This window comes from Protopterus annectens, chromosome 1.part2, assembly GCF_019279795.1.
Source record: "Protopterus annectens isolate FY-2018-M chromosome 1.part2, PAN1.0, whole genome shotgun sequence".
Classification (NCBI taxonomy): domain Eukaryota; kingdom Metazoa; phylum Chordata; order Ceratodontiformes; family Protopteridae; genus Protopterus; species Protopterus annectens.
In genome coordinates this window covers 879,630,664-879,648,766 of record NC_056727.1, presented here as the reverse complement: position 1 = coordinate 879,648,766, position 18,103 = coordinate 879,630,664, and the positions used below count along the sequence as shown (strand labels likewise).

The 18,103-nt window shown below is 39.3% G+C and overlaps 1 protein-coding gene across 9 annotated transcripts in view; it reads left to right on the top strand.

Moving 5' to 3' along the window:
- Positions 1-18,103, top strand: part of ZMYM4 (zinc finger MYM-type containing 4) — a 3,261,850-nt gene that overhangs the window by 1,344,619 nt on the left and 1,899,128 nt on the right. For all 9 annotated transcript variants that reach the window (XM_044059341.1, XM_044059348.1, XM_044059366.1 and 6 more), the window contains one exon: positions 5,956-6,130. In XM_044059341.1, coding sequence (XP_043915276.1) covers positions 5,956-6,130 — 175 coding nt within the window. The remainder of the gene's footprint in view (positions 1-5,955; positions 6,131-18,103) is intronic.

The window sequence follows — 18,103 nt, the reverse complement described above, 5'->3', positions numbered from 1 at the left end:
AAAATACTATGCTGCTAATATGGTAGACACAATTTCTTCAACTGTATGAAGCAGATAATGCTCAGTGTTTGTGATCACTACAAGATTGACTTTTACCTGTTTTATTTCAATAGCACCCTTACAGTTTTAGCTACTTGGTAGGCTCAAAACTCTGTGGTTAGATTTGTTTTAATGTACAGCTTTTGGAATGCTCCCTAGAGTTATGCACTACTGGTAAATGTTGCAGTAGTTTTCTGAATGTGATGAACAGATTGCAGACAACCCAAGCTAATTACAAACCTTCATATTCTGTTAACAAATCATCAGTCTGCTCATTTTAACCAGATTTATTTTGTAACAGAGCAGTCACACTGTTATTTATTTTCACAGGATAAGCCTCTGGCAAGTCATATAACCTAATAACAAAGCTTCACCCATGTTTTATCATAGGTCTGGAACTGAAACTTATGGGTCTAGAATTGAAACTTATGTTCATTTTGTTCTGTATTAGCCCTTTCGGAGACAATGTACATGAAAATTTACTCTGATAGCTTCAATTTATGTTGTTTCTGATTCATTTGTATGAAATTTTAACAGGCATTCACATAACACTTTATATCAGTCTGAAAACCACACTTTAGTTATTCATTTTAAGCTTCCCCCTAGATTTCTAACAGATTCTCGTTTTTTTTTTTGTGCAGTTTTCCCTGTACATTTTTAATGCAGTTTGTGCCCATAAACAGCTATTTTAATGACTTTGTTTGATTACATGCACTCTTTCACAGAAAATGACTTGCTTTAGTTTTACATGCTGGCAAAGTGGGTTTATCACAGGAAATTTCTTTATATTATTCTTATTCATACATCTGATGCAGAATTTATCAGTGAGGCATGATTCACCCTTGCCAGACTTCTTATTTCTGCTCTGTTTAATTTGTTGGCAGCATTAGATAATTTGAATTCTTTGACCTTTTTTGTCTGTGGTGAAGGGCTTTAGCCACTGTAGACACACACAAAACTAGTTGCATTATTTAAAATTAAATAAGACTCAACGATCTGTCTGCTGTATGATCATTTCTAATATCACATTTGATTTTTATCATATCTACTTTTTTTTTGAGTGGGTTTGTTAAAATAGAGATATCCTGTTTGCAGGGAGACCTACCTACTATGGTATTCTTATTGAACAAAGAACATTTGGTTAGGACACCAGAGGAAATTCTTCTGCTCTTTTTTCGATAAGTGCCACATGATATTTTACATCCAACTGAAGCATATGGGACTGTATTTAAAAATGTCTTCCAAAGGATAACACCTTAGGACCACACGGTTCCCTTATGCTATATTTCATTGTCAGTATTAATCTTTGCACATTGTCTGACAGTAGAACTGGCAGCCTTGCAGATCTTTTTGTCATTGAAGATATGTGCACAACCTGATGTTCTTCATGTTTCACTGTTTCACTGTTGCAGTCATTACATTTGGGTAAGCCTGCAAGGCAGGTTGCCCTCAGTTGGCCTGAATTCCAATGTCCTGGGTACTGCTTCGGCTGCTGTCGCCCCTTCCCTGACGTCAGGTCGTCAGGGGTATAAAAGATGCGGCCGACGCCATTTTCTTAAGTCTTTCTTGCCGCGCGGTGCCTGAAGCAGAAGCAGTTCACAAGTGCCGGTAGGCCGACTCCTGAGATTTTCGTGTTCGAGTTTCAGATCCAAAGTCTTCAATAAAGCTAAGTACCCCTTTGGGGAAACTTTTTTCTTGCTCCAGACTGATGTCAGAAAAAGTAAATAATTGTATTTCTTGTGGAAAGCAAATACCTCATAAGGATTTTCATTCTTACTGTATTCCTTGCCTAGGCCCTGATCACAACGTTTCTGGTTGCCGGTTTTGTGCTAGATTTAACCAACACACTATTAAGCGTCGGTATGATTTTGCTTTAAACTATTTTGGACGCCGGTTTAATTATACAGAAATGTTGTCGGATAGCCATCCGACTACCGGAGTTCACAAAAAACGCAAAGAAAAGGAGAGAGATAGACAACCGAGGCCCAAAACCGATGATGAAGCTTCTCCTAAGCCAGTCGCTGGTTCTCAGCGAGGCTCTTTCGCAGCCCCTGATGCCCGCTACTTTAGAGTCGCAGGCCGCTACCGACTCCCACGTGAAGTTGGCCATGCCGCTGGAAACTCAAGGTATTGGAGCCTCGGATACTATTCCCTCAGACGGGGCCGGAGCCGCTGTGCAGACACCGGCTTCTGAGGGTGTATTCAGACCTAAACATCTTTACATTAAGCCGACTTCAACTTCAAAGGCAAAGACTAAAGCACCTTCTAAAGCAAAGAAACAAACTCAAGAGCCACGTGGTCAGGCCTCTATGCCCAAAAAACATATGCTCAAAATGGCCGAAGACTTGATTACCCATCCCCCTCCTGATAAGAAGCCTAGGCAAGAGACTGACTATGAATCTTCAGATCAGGTTTCCATTTCTTCTGATTCCTCTTCTGATCAGGAATATTCTCTTCCTCCCTATGAGGATTCTGATGCTGAAAAAATCTGTACCTTCAGCTTCTCCTACTGAGGAATATTCTTTTGGGGAAACCTTGCATACCTTGAGGGAGCATTTCCACTGAGAGAGCCAAGATTTTTCAGAATCTAAAAAGAGGCTCAGGGATTTCCTTTTACTACATCAACACAGGCCACTAGCCATTCCACCTGTGTTACACATTGTAGATGATGTCTTTTCGGAGTCTAGTCTTACCCCTAACTCCTTACCTCCAGCTCCTGTTAAGCCTGACAGATATTACAGGGTTCCTGACTCTCATAAATTACATTTTAAAACCCTGCTGCAAACCCAGAAACTATTTCACAGGGTCCCAAAGGAGTTAAGGCTTCCGCTGCAAAAAACCTTACCCCCCCTGACAGAGATTCTAGGGCACTGGATAGATGGGGAAAAAAGGTATACACATCTGCTACCTTGACTATAAGGGCCTTAAATTGTCAGTTTCATATGCTCAAATATCAGCAACATGTCATGGCATTGCTTAAACAGAAGGTGTTGTTAAACTCTGAATGTGCAGAAAACAAGGAAATGCAGGATTTATTGGATGCAGCTGAACAAGTTGGAAAGCATACTTTGCAATGTGGTTTTGATTCTTTGGATGCCACCTGCAGGGCCACAGTTACAGGTTCTGTAATTAGGAAGCATGCTTGGTCAAAGGAACAAAATCTGCCTGATCATGTCAAAGTTAAATTATTAGATGCACCTTTACAGCATGATACTTTGTTTGGTGTTAAGGCAGAAGAGGTGTTAAAGAAAATGGAGGGCAAAGCTAAATATATGCAAACTGTCAAAGATTTTTTACAAGTACAGCCACCTAGGTTTAGTAAACACTGGCCAACAAAGAACTGGTCCTTTCCTGTGTCAGACAGACCTCAAAGGGGCAGATCCAGACGCCCTAGAGGCAGATCCCAGGCACACGGTTCATACAGGTTAAAGCAATGGGGTGCTTCTACCTCCAAAGTTGGAGAAGACAAATCACAACCATACAGGAAACAGTCCTAATGACTTCCCCTTGCCTGCACCAAACTCTTATCTCCTGGCAGCACCCTTGGGGGGAAATTAGCACTTTTTTCTCAAAATTGGCACATCATAACCCAGGACAAGTGGGTTCTAAATATCGTATCACAAGGCTACAAGTTCCATTTCCATACCCTGCCGAAGGCAAACGGTTGGCCAGATCTGCCAAAAAATCAATGGGCAGAGGCACAAAAACAAGTCTCATCCCTCATGGACATGGGGGCCATTCAACAATTACCAGAGCAAGAGCAGAGACAAGAATTTTACTCGACTGTTCTTGGTACCCAGAAAGGACAAGGCCTGGAGGCCAATACTGGACCTATCTATTCTGAACACATTCCTGGATATACCAAAATTCAAGATGTTGACTTTGCAGCAGCTTCTACCCATGCTGGGCAAGAACGCTTGGCTTGTGACTTTAGACCTAAAAGAGGCATACCTGCATGCCCCAATCATTCTTATCCATACATCTGATGCAGAATTTATCAGTGAGGCATGATTCACCCTTGCCAAACTTTTTATTTCTGCTCTGTTTAAGTTGTTGGCAGCATTAGATAATTTGAATTCTTCTTTGAGCTTTCTTTTCTGTGGTGAAGGGCTTTAGCCACTGTAGACACACACAAAACTAGTTGCATTATTTAAAATTAAATAAGCCTCAATGATCTGTCTGCTATATGATCATTTCTAATATCACATTTGATTTTTGTCATATCTACTTTTTTTTGAGTGGGTTTGTTAAAATAGAGATATCCTGTTTGCAGGGAGACCTACCTACTATGGTATTCTTATTGAACAAAGAAAATTTGGTTAGGACACCAGAGGAAATTCTTCTGCTCTTTTTTTCGATAAGTGCCACATGATATTTTACATCCAACTGAAGCATATGGGACTGTTTTTAAAAATGTCTTCCAAAGGATAACACCTTAGTACCACACGGTTCCCTTATGCTATATTACATTGTCAGTATTAATCTTTACACATTCTGTGACAGTAGAACTGGCAGCCTTGCAGATATTTTTGTCATTGAAGATGTGTGTGCAACCTGTTTCTGCCACCAACACTGATTCTGTCTTAATAAATCAATCAATTCAGTCTTTGGCTTACTACTTTAATTTAATAGCACAATGAATCCATTTAGTAAGACTTACATCTTTAAAGACAAGATATACTGTATATATAGCATGGGTGCCTAACAACCTGCAAAAAAAAAAAAAAAAAAAAGCTAAAAAGCTTTAAAGGAGAACAGTGATGTTAAACATTTGCTATTTTTCTGTATTTTTGGACTTTTTTTTTTTTGCAGTTCTGGGACATGCTTCTGTGTCTCAGATTTACAATGGAGAGGAAGACATTTTGGCATTATTATACATTTGCCTTTTGTGTGGATTTGCATTGTATTTTAGAACTTTCTCCCAGAGAAGAACAAAGAAATGTGCATAAGGCATTCTGTTGTACCACTGGGCTGTTGTAATAGACAAGGTATGAGAATTCATCCAAGTGTTAGGGACATTAGGCTGTAGAAAAATGTCAAAGTGGGGGGACTGATTTTTGCCTTGAGTGTATTGCCATTTGTTTGTTAGTTTTCCGTATCACTGATCCTCTTATTTGAACATGTGGTGTTCTATGATGTGTGTACAACACTGTAATCTTAATGATCTAGACTAAGCTACATAATTTGTGAAAATAATTAGGTCTCATATATATGTTTATAATTTTTATTTGCCTGGTTTTGGTTAAGTTTTTAAATCAGGCATTGGTCTTTCCAGAATGTGAGTTAATAAATCAAGATCAGTCTGTACAATTTTAAGCTGCTCATTGAATGACTTTGAAAAAAACAGAAGATAGTACAGCTCATCAGAGGCGGAATAAAAATTGTGCGTGAGCATGTGCGCGCACACACACATTACACACACACACACACACACACACGTACGCGTGTGTGTGTGTATGTATGTGTATATATATATATATATATATATATATATATATATATACACACACACACACACACACACACACACACACGTGTGTGTGTGTGTATGTATATATATATATATATATATATATATATATATATATATATGTATATACACACACACACACACACACACACACACACGTGTGTGTGTGTATATATATATATATATATATATATATATATATATATACACACACACACACACACACACACACACACACACACACACACATATACACACACACACACACACACACATTAAAGAATGTGCTACTTAATATATCTAGGTGGGCAAGATGAAATTTTTATAAGATTTTGTTTTATATTCTGCTACTTTATTTACTTCCGTAAAATAGAATTTGATAAATTAATGTGTACGTGTGAAGTAGAATTAAAAAGAAAAAAAAAATGCTTTGCTTTGTTTTTCAGAGAAATTTTGAATTTGAAGGATGTCATCACAGCTCAATTTGACAGTACAGGAACTGGTAAAGATTTTTGCAGCCAAGCTTGCCTTTCTAGTCTCGAATTAAAGCGCAAGCCTGTTGTAACTATCCACACTAATAGTATTTCAACTAAGTGCAGCATGTGCCAGAAGAATGCAGTAGTAAGTCATTTTTACTTTGCAGTTTACCTTCTATGAAGACTGTGTATGTTGCTGCATCAGTTTTGTTTTCATGTATATTTAACCTTTTTGATAAAGTGGAATAATTAATGCTTTGTACTTCAACATAATATTTGAAGCAATAGAATTGTTTTAGCCTCTCAGTTATTCTGAACATTAATTACTAGTTGCCAAAATAGATTAATAAATTATTGAATTCTTCTGACACACACAAACACATGCACTCACATCTTCAGGCCTGTGGGTAGCTACAGAGAAGTATCTGTACCATGACTTCATGTCAGATTACTCATGACCCTGGGTTGGAACTCCTGGAGGTCAGTGTCACCCTTAACAAATACATTTATTACTTCATTGGTAGTTATAGATCCTCATCAGTGTCCTCATAAGATCGGAGAAATTAATACTATTGTGGGATTAAATATCAAACCAAATAACTTCTTGGTAGCAGAATTCGGATACCCAAGCATTGACTTGGTATGGTCACATGTCTCTTAATAGTAAGGTCAGCATTTTGTATACTTTAATTCTAATGCAGTGGAGCAAATTGTAAAATTACCCACTAGAAACTGTAATATACTTAACCTGGTTCTTACCAGCCTAGCCTTTGCATGTATCCTACCTCACTTTTCCTTACCCCTGAAAACAGAGGCAATCCAGAGGGCTCAAGTGATGTCTGGTATCTCATCTGTGACCCCGAGAGTCACATGACTAACAAGAAATAGAGTATAAAGGATTAGCCCAGATAAAGCAAGAACACTCATCCATCTACCTCCTTGCCTGAATAAACTACTGGGAAACTTCAACAGTGTGTCTTTATTCCTCCTATAGGGAGGATATTAGAGAGAGAGTCTCCTAGATCTGCTAGATAAAGTGATTTTATGTGGACTAATCCTTTATACTCCATTTTCCTTACCCCTGGGTAAATCTAACCAGAAATATTCTTCTGTGTTAGGCCAAGTAGTACCACCGTAGCATGAAATGAGACCATCTTTAGAACTTCTTCAGGGCAAACCTACTTTATCTTGTAGAAGACCTGTGCAAAATTCCTAGCAATCCTTCCACAAAGGAACCTAAGGCTGCCGTATTCACTTCCAGTTTTTAGCAGCACTAAATTCCGTAGAAAAGCCTGTACCTGTCAGTGTAATGGTATATTCGGGAATATACTTCTCTGGTGGAAATTCCATATTAATAAACCATATAAAAAGAAAAATAAATAAAAATAGTCAGATGAACCCCCCCCAAACCTAAAAACAACACTGAATCACACTAAGAAGGAATTTAAGTGAACAGTTAGAAAATATAAAACAGAGGGGCCGTGGCTAAGATGCCAAGCAGCTAGTAGTTCAAAATTTTTGCTCTGCCTTTTTTCACCTGTTGTTCTGACAAGAAATTCTAGATTTATATTTTAAAAAAATAAGTCTGTAACTATTTCTAGTGACGGAGTATTTTTTTGTCGAAATCTAGGTGAAAAACTAAGTTTTCAAATTTCTTTTTAATATTAAACCTTTCAGAGGTTCTTTTGCAATCTGATACAGTCATTAGTAACTCAAAAACTTCTCATCAGGAGTGTGATGAAAAAAGAGTTACAGTCTATTATTACAAACGTCCAGGATCTTTTAGTTAAAATGGAGAAATTGGAAAGTAAAATAGGTAATAACATAAAACAGGACAGTAAGAAACAGCTAGTCTTGTTTATCGGAGTAATTAAGAAACATTCCAATCAAATTTCTTTTATAGAAGATGCTGTGAATGATATGGAAGGCAGACTGAGAATGAAAGTCATACTGAATTTCTACTGAAAAAAATACTTTACTCTTGGAGAAAATAGATGACTTGGAAAGGAGATCCAGGAGGAATAGTATAATAATTTATGGAATGCCTTGAAAAAGAGGAAGGAAATAATGTGATGTAGATGTTCATCGTGTTACCCTGCTGCAGTCATCACACTTGGGTTATCCTGCCGTCAGGCGGTCCCACAGTCGGCCTGAGTTCCAAAGTCTTGGTCAGGCGTCGGTTGCTGTCGCTTCTTCCCTGACGTCAGTGCGCCAGGGGTATATAAGAGGCATCCAACGCCATTTTCTTCTGTCTTTCTTGCCGCGCGGTGCCCAAAGCAGACGCAGTTCGCAAGTGCCGGTCGGCCGACACCTGAGATTTTCTATTTGAATTTCAGTCCGAAGTCTTCAGTAAAGCTAAGTACCCCGTTGGGGAACCTTTTCTTGTCTCAGTCCAATGTCAGAAAAAGTTAACAATTGCATATACTGCTCAGACAAGCTCCACGTGGGTTTACAGAGTGGTCCTAGCAGCAGGGAACTCAGAAAAGCGACTACCTTCTGGATTTAAAGGACCACTACGGGCAAATGATGAAGAAAACATATATTTTTTATCTTGCCATGATTTACTACACCTCCCAAAGCTGCCTTCAGCAAAATAAGTACTCATTCCTAATTTTATTTTGTGTTTACTCTTGTCTGCCCTCATGGGGGCAGACATGGTGATTCCTTTGGAAAGCTAAATCTGTCCTATAATGCAGACTGTGAGGACAAATAGCCCTACCATTTGTTGTCAGACTAGACTTCCATTCACTTACAATGGAACTCCTGAAAAAAACTGCCAAGTTTGAGAGTCTGCAGCTCATGTGTCATTGACTGGTATGTGCTGAGTTTTACAAATGTTGTTCCTACTGATGTGCTACACGTTCACTGAAAGAAACTTGCAAAAGTGTCAACAAATTACTGAGATAAAAAAGACTTTTCACAAGGAGCAGTTTTGCAAGTTTCAGTTCCTGGCCAGGTTACTCCTCCCATTTCCCCTCCTTCACTGGGCTACAGTCTCACATTTCAGGCTTGGGTAGAGTCAACTATTTAGTCAGCTTTGCATGACAATAGACATAAAAAATAGCCTGGTGTGCCACCAAAACTGTTCCCTTGTATGTCTCTTCACTTCTGAATAGCAATTCTCAAGAATAAAAAACAAACAGCAGATGTGGTCCTTAACAGTTATGTTTTAAACATTGTGACTGGTTATTTACATTTCCTTTTACAGCACATTTGTTACTTTTACTAGTTATTTTTTAAACATTGTTTTGTCCGGCATGCACTCCCGGCAACAATATCCCCATTACAGAAAAACTCCTAGAATGGATATGGATGTAGATATCTAGGGTGATTAGCTTATGGTCGGATCTGACCAACGAGGAGATGACTTCAGGATGGAGCTTTGGAGTACTCCTAGGTAGACTGGTAGGGAGGGGGAGAGTTGGTTTTTCCACATAACAGCTTGTTTCCTTCCCTCTAGGTAGTTTTTGAACCAGGAGATGGCAGGGGTGGTAAGGTTTAGAGTTGCTAGTGAAAGAAGGAGTTTATTGTGGGTAACCATACTGAATGCTTTGGACAAGTCAAGGAAGGTGGCAGATACAAGGAGTCCATTGTTTCTGTGAGTATTGGCAATGTTGGTGAATTCTCTTAGTGCGGTGGAGGTGCTATGGAAGGGATGAAAGCCATGTTGTTGTGTTGCTTTTAGATTATTTTCTAGGAGATATTTCATTAGTTGCTTGTGTATTACACTCTCTAAAATTTTAGATAAAGGGGGTAGTATGGCTATAGAGCGGTAGTTACTGAGTTCCAGGGAGGCTCCCCCTTTATGTAGAGCAGGGGTGGGCAAACTTTTTGATTCATGGGCCACATTGTGTTCTAACATTTGACAAAGGGGCCGGAACAGGAGCAGATACATGGCATGCTTTGAAAACATCACCTCATTGGGGGAAAAATACACATCTGCTACAGCTGTACTTTCAAGTAATGTGACCTCCTCTTGACTTGACAGCCGAACAGTATGCATATGTATACCTGTGCAAATTGTTTTGCTATTAAATCACTAGGAGGTCTCATTACTTGCAATTACATCTACATTTGGGAGTCATAACTAGCTCAACATGCAGTTTGAGTTATTGCAATGCATCTTTCAGTGTTATGATTAAAAATGTGTTTAAACTGAAGACTTAAATTTCTTTATTTCAATGTGCAATTTTTCAGATCTTGATTGTTTAATGGGTTATATAAAAATGCAATAATTCAAATTAAGGTATGTGCTTCCTCCCTCTTCTTCAATCTCACTACAGAAATCCCTGACATTCACTTTAATAAACAGGACTTGATTTCTCATCATATGCTGTTCCATTGCTGTGACAGAAAAGTAATCCATAACCACATAAATAAAAAAAAAAATTTAAATCTCATAAATGTACAGCATATTTCACTTTATTTGAACTGCATTACACTAGACATGCCTGGATAACTTTTCATAAACATGCTGTATAACTATAGCTGTCAGGGGACAGATTTGGGGTCTGTGCATTTAATGTACATTTGCATCTGGACTGGAGTACAGTGCAGTTGTACAACTGAAAGGAAAACTACAGTAGTATACTTTAAAGAACCAACATGAGCAGGAAGGAAATGTCCAAAGTTGAAAGAAAGACATTTCATGTGGGAAGGGGCTGATAAAGAATGGGAGGCTGAGTTTGTGATGAATATTAAGCAAGCAAAGCAACCAAACTATAGCTCAGTTCAGTGTGACAACCCAACTGTTGGGAACACATTAAAAGTACAAATATTCAATGGAGTGCCTAGTGATGTGGAGAGAATGCACATTTTACTTATTTTAAGCAGTCAGATCATTTCTTTTTTTTGAAGGATAAGGCAAGAGAATAGATAATGAAGCAGATCGCTCACACACACACACACACACACACACACACACACACTCTTCACCTTTTAAATCTGCATTCACTAATTTCACTCACTTTCTCTCCGATCGCATACACACACACACACACACACACACACACACACACACACACACTTCACCCTTCAAACCTGCATTCACTCACTTTCTCTCTCCGATCGCATACACACACACACACACACTTCACCTTTCAAACCTGCATTCACTCACTTTCTCTCCGATCGCATACACACACACACACACACACACACACACACACTTCACCTTTCAAACCTGCATTCACTCACTTTCTCCGATCGCATACACACACACACACACACACACTTACTTTACCTTTCAAATCTGCATTCACTCACTTTTTCTCTCCGATCGATCACACACACACACACACTCTTCACCTTTCAAACCTGCATTCACTCACTTTCTCTCTCCGATCGCATACACACACACACACACACACACACACACACTTCACCTTTCAAACCTGCATTCGCTCACTTTCTCCGATTGCATACACACACACACACACACACACTTTACCTTTCAAATCTGCATTCACTCACTTTTTCTCTCCGATCGCTCACACACACACACACTCTTCACCTTTCAAACCTGCATTCACTCACTTTCTCTCTCCGATCGCATATACACACACACACACACACACACACACATTTGTTACCTTAAAGAAAACTTCAAAGCAAGCTGTGCAGCAACTCCCATTCTGCCTGGAAAACTCTGCAGTTTTATGGTGTAAAAGTCCGTTGAGCTTAAATCCAAAACGGCGGGCAGTCCCATTATTCAAACAGACGTGCTCCCGCATGTCCCTTGATCTTAATTCCGACAGGCTGACGGAGCTGACGTCATCGCGCACGTGATGACGTCAGCTCCAAAACCACGAAAAATGAAAAAGTCTAAAAAAAAGACGAAAAATCGGAAATGACGGTTGGGAGGTGGCGGGCCGAATCAAAACATTTAACGGGCCGCATGTGGCCCCCGGGCCGTAGTTTGCCCATGCCTGATGCAGAGGGATGATATGTGATATTTTCCATAGCTTGGGTACTATGCACTCTGAGATGGACCTGTTAATTAGGATGGAGACAGGATATGATATGGCTTCTGCAGCCAGGTGGAGGTATTCAGCGGGTAATTTACCTGCAGCTAGAGACATTGGTTTGAGCTTGCGGAGTAGTTTTTCAATGGATTTGGTTGGTTCTGGGTGGAAGCTGAACTTGAGGCAATTGTTAGTTGGGGGTGTGGGGTGGATTTGCAGGGATGGGGACGTTGTCATAGGGCTGGTTGTTTGTAAGGGTCTGGATGGGATTCTGTAAAGTATTTATTAAATTGTGTGGGGAGGCCTTATTGGTTATCATCTATTTTTGAGGTTGGGGGTCGCTGTTTTACCTGGTTGTAGAATAGAGTTAATTGCTGCCCAGAATTTTTGTGGGTTGTTCCTGTGCTTATCCTGTAACTTTTGGTAGCAAGATGTTTTGTCTGTTTTGGTGAGTTTTTTGGCTTTGTTATGTAGTTCAACATATATTTGCTTGTTCAATTGGGGTTTACTGTTTAGGTAGATGGTCCAGGCCTTGTTTCTTTTTTTGAGGAGGGATTTTGTGTCTGGGGCTAATCAGGGGGCATATTTAGTTTTAATTCTTGTTGTTCTGGAGGGGGCATGATGATGAAGGGTGTTTAAGAAGGTAGTATTGAAATATAGTACAGCTTCATCAAGAGGTAGTTTTTTAAGTCGGGTCCAGTTGCACATTTTTAAATTGTTTATAAAGTTGAAGCAGTTAAAGTGTTTTTTGTTTCTAATTAGGCATGTAGATATTTGGGTCAGTTGTGGTGATTTTGATCTGAGTAAGAATGTGGCTTGGTAACTGCTTGGTGTCTGGTAGACACCCTGCTAGGGATATCAGTGATGGGTGGGATAAGAGTATCCAATCTAGAGTGGATTGATGTTTGGTTCTCTTGTCTGTTCTTGTGGGGGAAAGTGATGAGTTGGGTTAGGCCATGTAGGTTAATATGGGAGAGTAGCTTATGAATGGAACAGTTTTGCCAGTCAGTATTAAGGTCTCCTAATATTATGCTTCCTGGGGGAGGGAGTTAGATATCCATTCTAGGAGTTTTTTTGTAATGGGGATATTGTTGCCTGGAGGGATGTAGCCCCCTATGATGTTGATGCGTTTATTATCATTAAGTTTTAGTTTTGTTAGAGTGAGTTCAACTTTATGAGGTCTAGGGTTGTTATGTCTACTTTCTCAAGGATGATGTGAGATTTATACACTACAGCAACACCCCCCCTTTTTTTTACCTATTCTATCACTACGAATTATACTGTAACCAAGTGGAGTGATTTCATTGTTGTGGTTGCCTGGTTTAAGCCAAGTCTCTGTTAGTATGACTATCTCAGGTTGATAAAAGGAGAGTAGTGCATGAAGGTCGTGGACTTTGTTTAGTATACTTAACATTTAAATTTAAAATGAGGAGCGTGGATTTGTCTCGGTGAAGTAGGGTATCATTCGGGTTGGGGCTCCTAGATTTTCTGGGCCTGGGTTTGGGTGTATATCACCGCAGCTAATGAGTTAGGTTCTGAGGTAAAAATAGAGTTTGAGCAATTTGTTTAGGGTCTTAAAGTTCTTTATAGTTGTTTGAGACTGGTAGTGTGATGGCTGTGATCTGTGTGCATAGTGGTGAATAAAGAAGGTTTGGTAGTGATGTGGGACTAGTTGAGTAAAAGGGTGTGTTGTAATAATGTCAGTGGAAGAAGTTTTTCTTGGTATATGGATACAATTAAGTTGTTTTTGGTGGTTGGTGATAGAAGTTAGCAGTGGTAGTGTGGGTACACCTAGGAGCAATAGTAAGAGGTGTATGTATGTGGGTTTGGGTAGTTTGGGCATGGTTTGGTCATGAGTGAGAGATCTGCTTGGGGTGGGGTGGGTGTGGTGGATGATGAGAGGTGTTGTTTGTGATTAGTGGAAGAGAAGGAAATGGCTACAGGGGTGGGGCAGATTCAGTTATTAGTGGTTAGCATGATGGGCGCGGCTAAGTTCAGTTGAAATGTAGCACTAGTGGGGGCGGGTGGGAATAGGAAGCAGGGAGGGGAGCAGAGTGAGCCCGAGTGCAGCGGGGCTAACACTAACTCCAATTATATCAATGGGCTTACTTGTTTCTTTTCATTGTACACCAAATGTATCATTCCACTTGTTTCTGTTTACACCAAATGTGTCTGTTTGGCTGTATTGTACTAGTTAAATTTACTTATACTGATGCAGTCACACTGAAAAAGGTCTGGGGAAGCTTCCTCACCACAAGCAGGCCAAAAGATAACTTTCAAAAGGGCGCCGCTCAAGGAGACCCACTAATATAGACTAGTTAATGTGCATGGGGGAGGAGGAAGATACAAAATGGGGGAAGGTATAACCAGAAAAAGCAGGTAGAGATCTGTCCCGCCCCCTCACAGAAGACTGCAAAGGAAAGTAATCAGCATAAGAAGTGGAAGCCTTGGAGCTGTAATGTAAGTGTAAGCAAGGAAGAGGTCGAAGCAGGAAATTAGGAGCGTAAGCAGTTAGTTGCAGAAACACTACTTTAAGGCCCTGGTGTGCAAGTAATACAAAGGAAGGTAAATCTATCTGGGGGACAAAATACACCAAGTAAATGGTACTTGCCTTACTTTACAAGTATTCAGTGTGGAGGCAGATCTATTTGGGACAAGATACAGCAAGTATATTGTTAAGTTATGACACCCAGTGGCAATAGACAAAGCTATAGTTGCCTGGGGGCCTTGCAGGTGTGCATGCCGGCCAAAACAATGTTTAAAAAATAACTAGTAAAAGTAACAAATGTGCTGTAAAAGGAAATGTAAATAACCAGTCACAATGTTTAAAACATAACTGTTAAGGACCACATCTGCTAATAACAAGAACTGTAAATATCCAGCCACCTATGCAGAATTGTGTGGTAGGTATCCTTATTAAAATTTTATTTTTATTTTTTATTTATTTTACATTTGTTAACCGGGCTAGTCTAGCTGGATATATTTCCATTTTCAGTAGAGGCCCGGGGAGAAAAGCTCCACATATAGAGATCAGAGATATATCATGAGCTCAATTAACAGATTACAGGCTGGTAGGACTTAGACAATGAATATTGTTACCCAAACAAGAATAGGACTTAAAAATTTCTAGACAATCTAAATGACATCATAATGAATATTATTACATAGTTTAAAACAAGAAAAAAAAATGTAAGACCAAGGAAAGAGAAATGTACATTGTTACTAAAAGGAAAGGAGTTTAACTTTCTGGACAATCTAAATAACCTCATATTGAACATTATTGCTTATTTTAACAGCAAGTAGAGAAAGTGGAAGACCAAGGAGGAAAGAGAAACAACAATAGAGAGAGAGAGTAGAGTTAAAAGAGATACAAGTTTACTGGAAAAGAGTCATAGCCAATAAGGAGGAGAGATATATGAGAGAAGTATGTAGGGTGGAAGGAAGATTAGGGGAGAAAGGAGGAGGCACAACAGAATAGGGCGAAAGAGGGTTAAGAAGGAATCAACATTTAGTCAGGATTAGAGCAGGGACACATCCACTGGCTTCTGAGGTATTTTCTGAGTTTGTGTTTAAACAGAATAGTAGATGGAATGGAAGTAAGTTCGGTAGGAAGTTGATTCCAGTGTTTACCTATGGAGTTTGAGAAGAGGGAGTCACCAGCTAGGTTATTAGATTTGGTTAGGGTAACCAGCAGTTTGCTAGATGAGCGGAGTGAGTTCAGATTAGCATATGGGGTTAAGAGGTTAGAAAGTACAGGTGTGTTAAGAGATTGGTAGAAAGCTCTTTGGACAAATGTAAGTTGGGAAAGAAGTAACATGTTTGACAGTTCAAGCCAGTTCAGTTGCTGCAGATTCAGACAGTGATGAGTTCTGAAAGGCTTCCCAGTAACAAATCTAGCTATGTTATTGTAGGTAGTAGACAGTTTGGAAAGATTGTTTTTCTTGAGGTTAGTATAGATGGGAGAAGCATAGAGAAGAGTGGAAATGAGATGAGAGTGGGCAAGAGTAGCTTTGGCTGGGGAGGTTAAGAAAGTCTTAATTCTATAGAGAGAGCCAAGTTTCCTGTTTACACATTTAATGGTATTATTGATATGACAGTCAAAGGTAAGATTGTTGTCAATTGTGACACCTAGCAGTTTGGTAGTAGGGTCAGGTGATATAATGGTTCCATTGTTAGATAAGATAGTGAAATCTAAAGCTGGGGATCTGGTAGTAGGCTTAAAGAGTAAGAGTTTGTTTTTTGCTTAGGAGCAGGCAACGATTTAAGAACCAAGTTTCTACTTTGGAAAATACAGCTTGAGTATTAGTTTGAAGTTCGAAATGGATTTAGCAGAGCAAATTAGTGTGGAGTCATCAGCATATTGTATACAAGTAGCCTGGGGAATAGCTACTTGTAGGTCATTTATAAAGAGGGAGAAAAGAAGAGGTCCAAGAATAGAGCCTTGGGGACACCAAGTGAGATTGGGAGAAGAGATGAGAGTTCCTTATTCCAGAGGACGGCCTGTTTCCTGTTAGTGAGATAGGAACTAAACCAGTGGATAGCCTTAGCTTCTAAGGAAAGAGATTCGAGAATTTTTAAGAGGAGAGAGTGGTTGACCATGTCAAAGGCTTTGGACAGGTCAATAAAGAGAGCTGAAGACAGGATGTTATTATTACGATTCTTGTTAATAAAGTCTGTGAAGGAGAGGAGAGCGTGGTTGAGCTATGAAAGGGCCTAAAGCCATGTTGACAGTTAGTAAGAATGTTGTTTTTATTAAGTGGTTCATTAACTGATGGTGAACACATTTTTCCATGATCTTTGCAAGTGGGGATAAGAGAGCTATGGGTCTATAATTAGAATAATCATAGGAGTTCCCTCCTTTATGTAAGGGTATGATGTGAGAGATTTTCCAGATATCAGGTATGGTTTCTTCATTTACAGTTCTATTAATGAGAATGGATATAGGATAGGCTATATCAGAGGCTGCTTTTGAAGGAATTCAGATGGCAGTTGGTCAGCTGAGGGGGAGCATGGTTTGAGTTTGTGGATACATTTCAGAATAAAGGAAGTAGAGATGGGTTGTAGCCTAAAGGTTGGTAGCTTGAGGGATGGAAGGTCAGGATATTAGTATTGTCTCTAGAGAGATGAGAGGCCAAGGAATTAATAGTATCAATAAAGAATGAGTTGAAGGTATTGGCTGTATCAAGGGCGGAATACTTTTCAGACCCGGAAGGGGATGGAGTGGTAGTCTGTCCTGGGTGAAGAAGTTTATTTAGGGTTGTCCAGAATTTTTGAGGGTTGTTATGATTTGCTTGCTGGAGATTACTATAATAACTCCTTTTATCAGAGAAGATAGCTTTTTTGGTAATGTTTCTTAGGTGCCTAAAAGTCTGATGGTCTATTGGAGATTTGCTAGTTCGCCATTTTGACCAAGCTTTGTTTCTAAGTAACATTTTTGTCTTGTATCTTTAGATAGCCAAGGGGCAGGTTTAGATTTAATTCGGATGGAGCGTTTTGGAGCATGATTATCTAGAATTGTTAGGAATGTGGTATTGAAGTAAAGGACAGCTTCTTCAAGAGGAAGTGTCTTTAGTGGGTTCCAGTTACAGGCATTTAGTTCACTTTTAAATTGAATAGGGTTGAATCGCTTATGATCGTAGGGTCCTATAGATGGGAGTATTGTTAGAGGCGTTTGTCTTATAATATAGGTTAGTTTGTGATCACTAAAGTCATCGGGTAAAGTTCCAGATTGATATTTTAGTAGAGGTTTGTTAATGAGAATCCAATCAAGAATACTTTCTTTGTTGTTAGGTTTGTTTGTCCTAGTAGAGGTGTCTATTGTCTGTGTAAAGCCATAGAGGTTAATATGAGAGGCTGGGTTGTTAGTGTTTAACGAGGACCAGTCAAGGTTAAGGTCTCCAAGTATTATGGTTTCTTGTGGGTAGGTGGAGGTGGCCCAACTAAGGATATTTTCTATGGTAGTAGAGTTATTTCCAGGAGGTAGATAAATACAGATAATATAGATAGATTTTTTCGGTTTAGTTGAAGCTTTGAGATAAGAAGTTCAGTCTTGGTAATGTCCAGGTTCTCATTGGGTACTAATGTTACATTTAGTTCAGTTTTGAATAATATTGCCACTCCTCCTCCTTTTTTAGTTTTGTGGTCGAGTCTTAAGA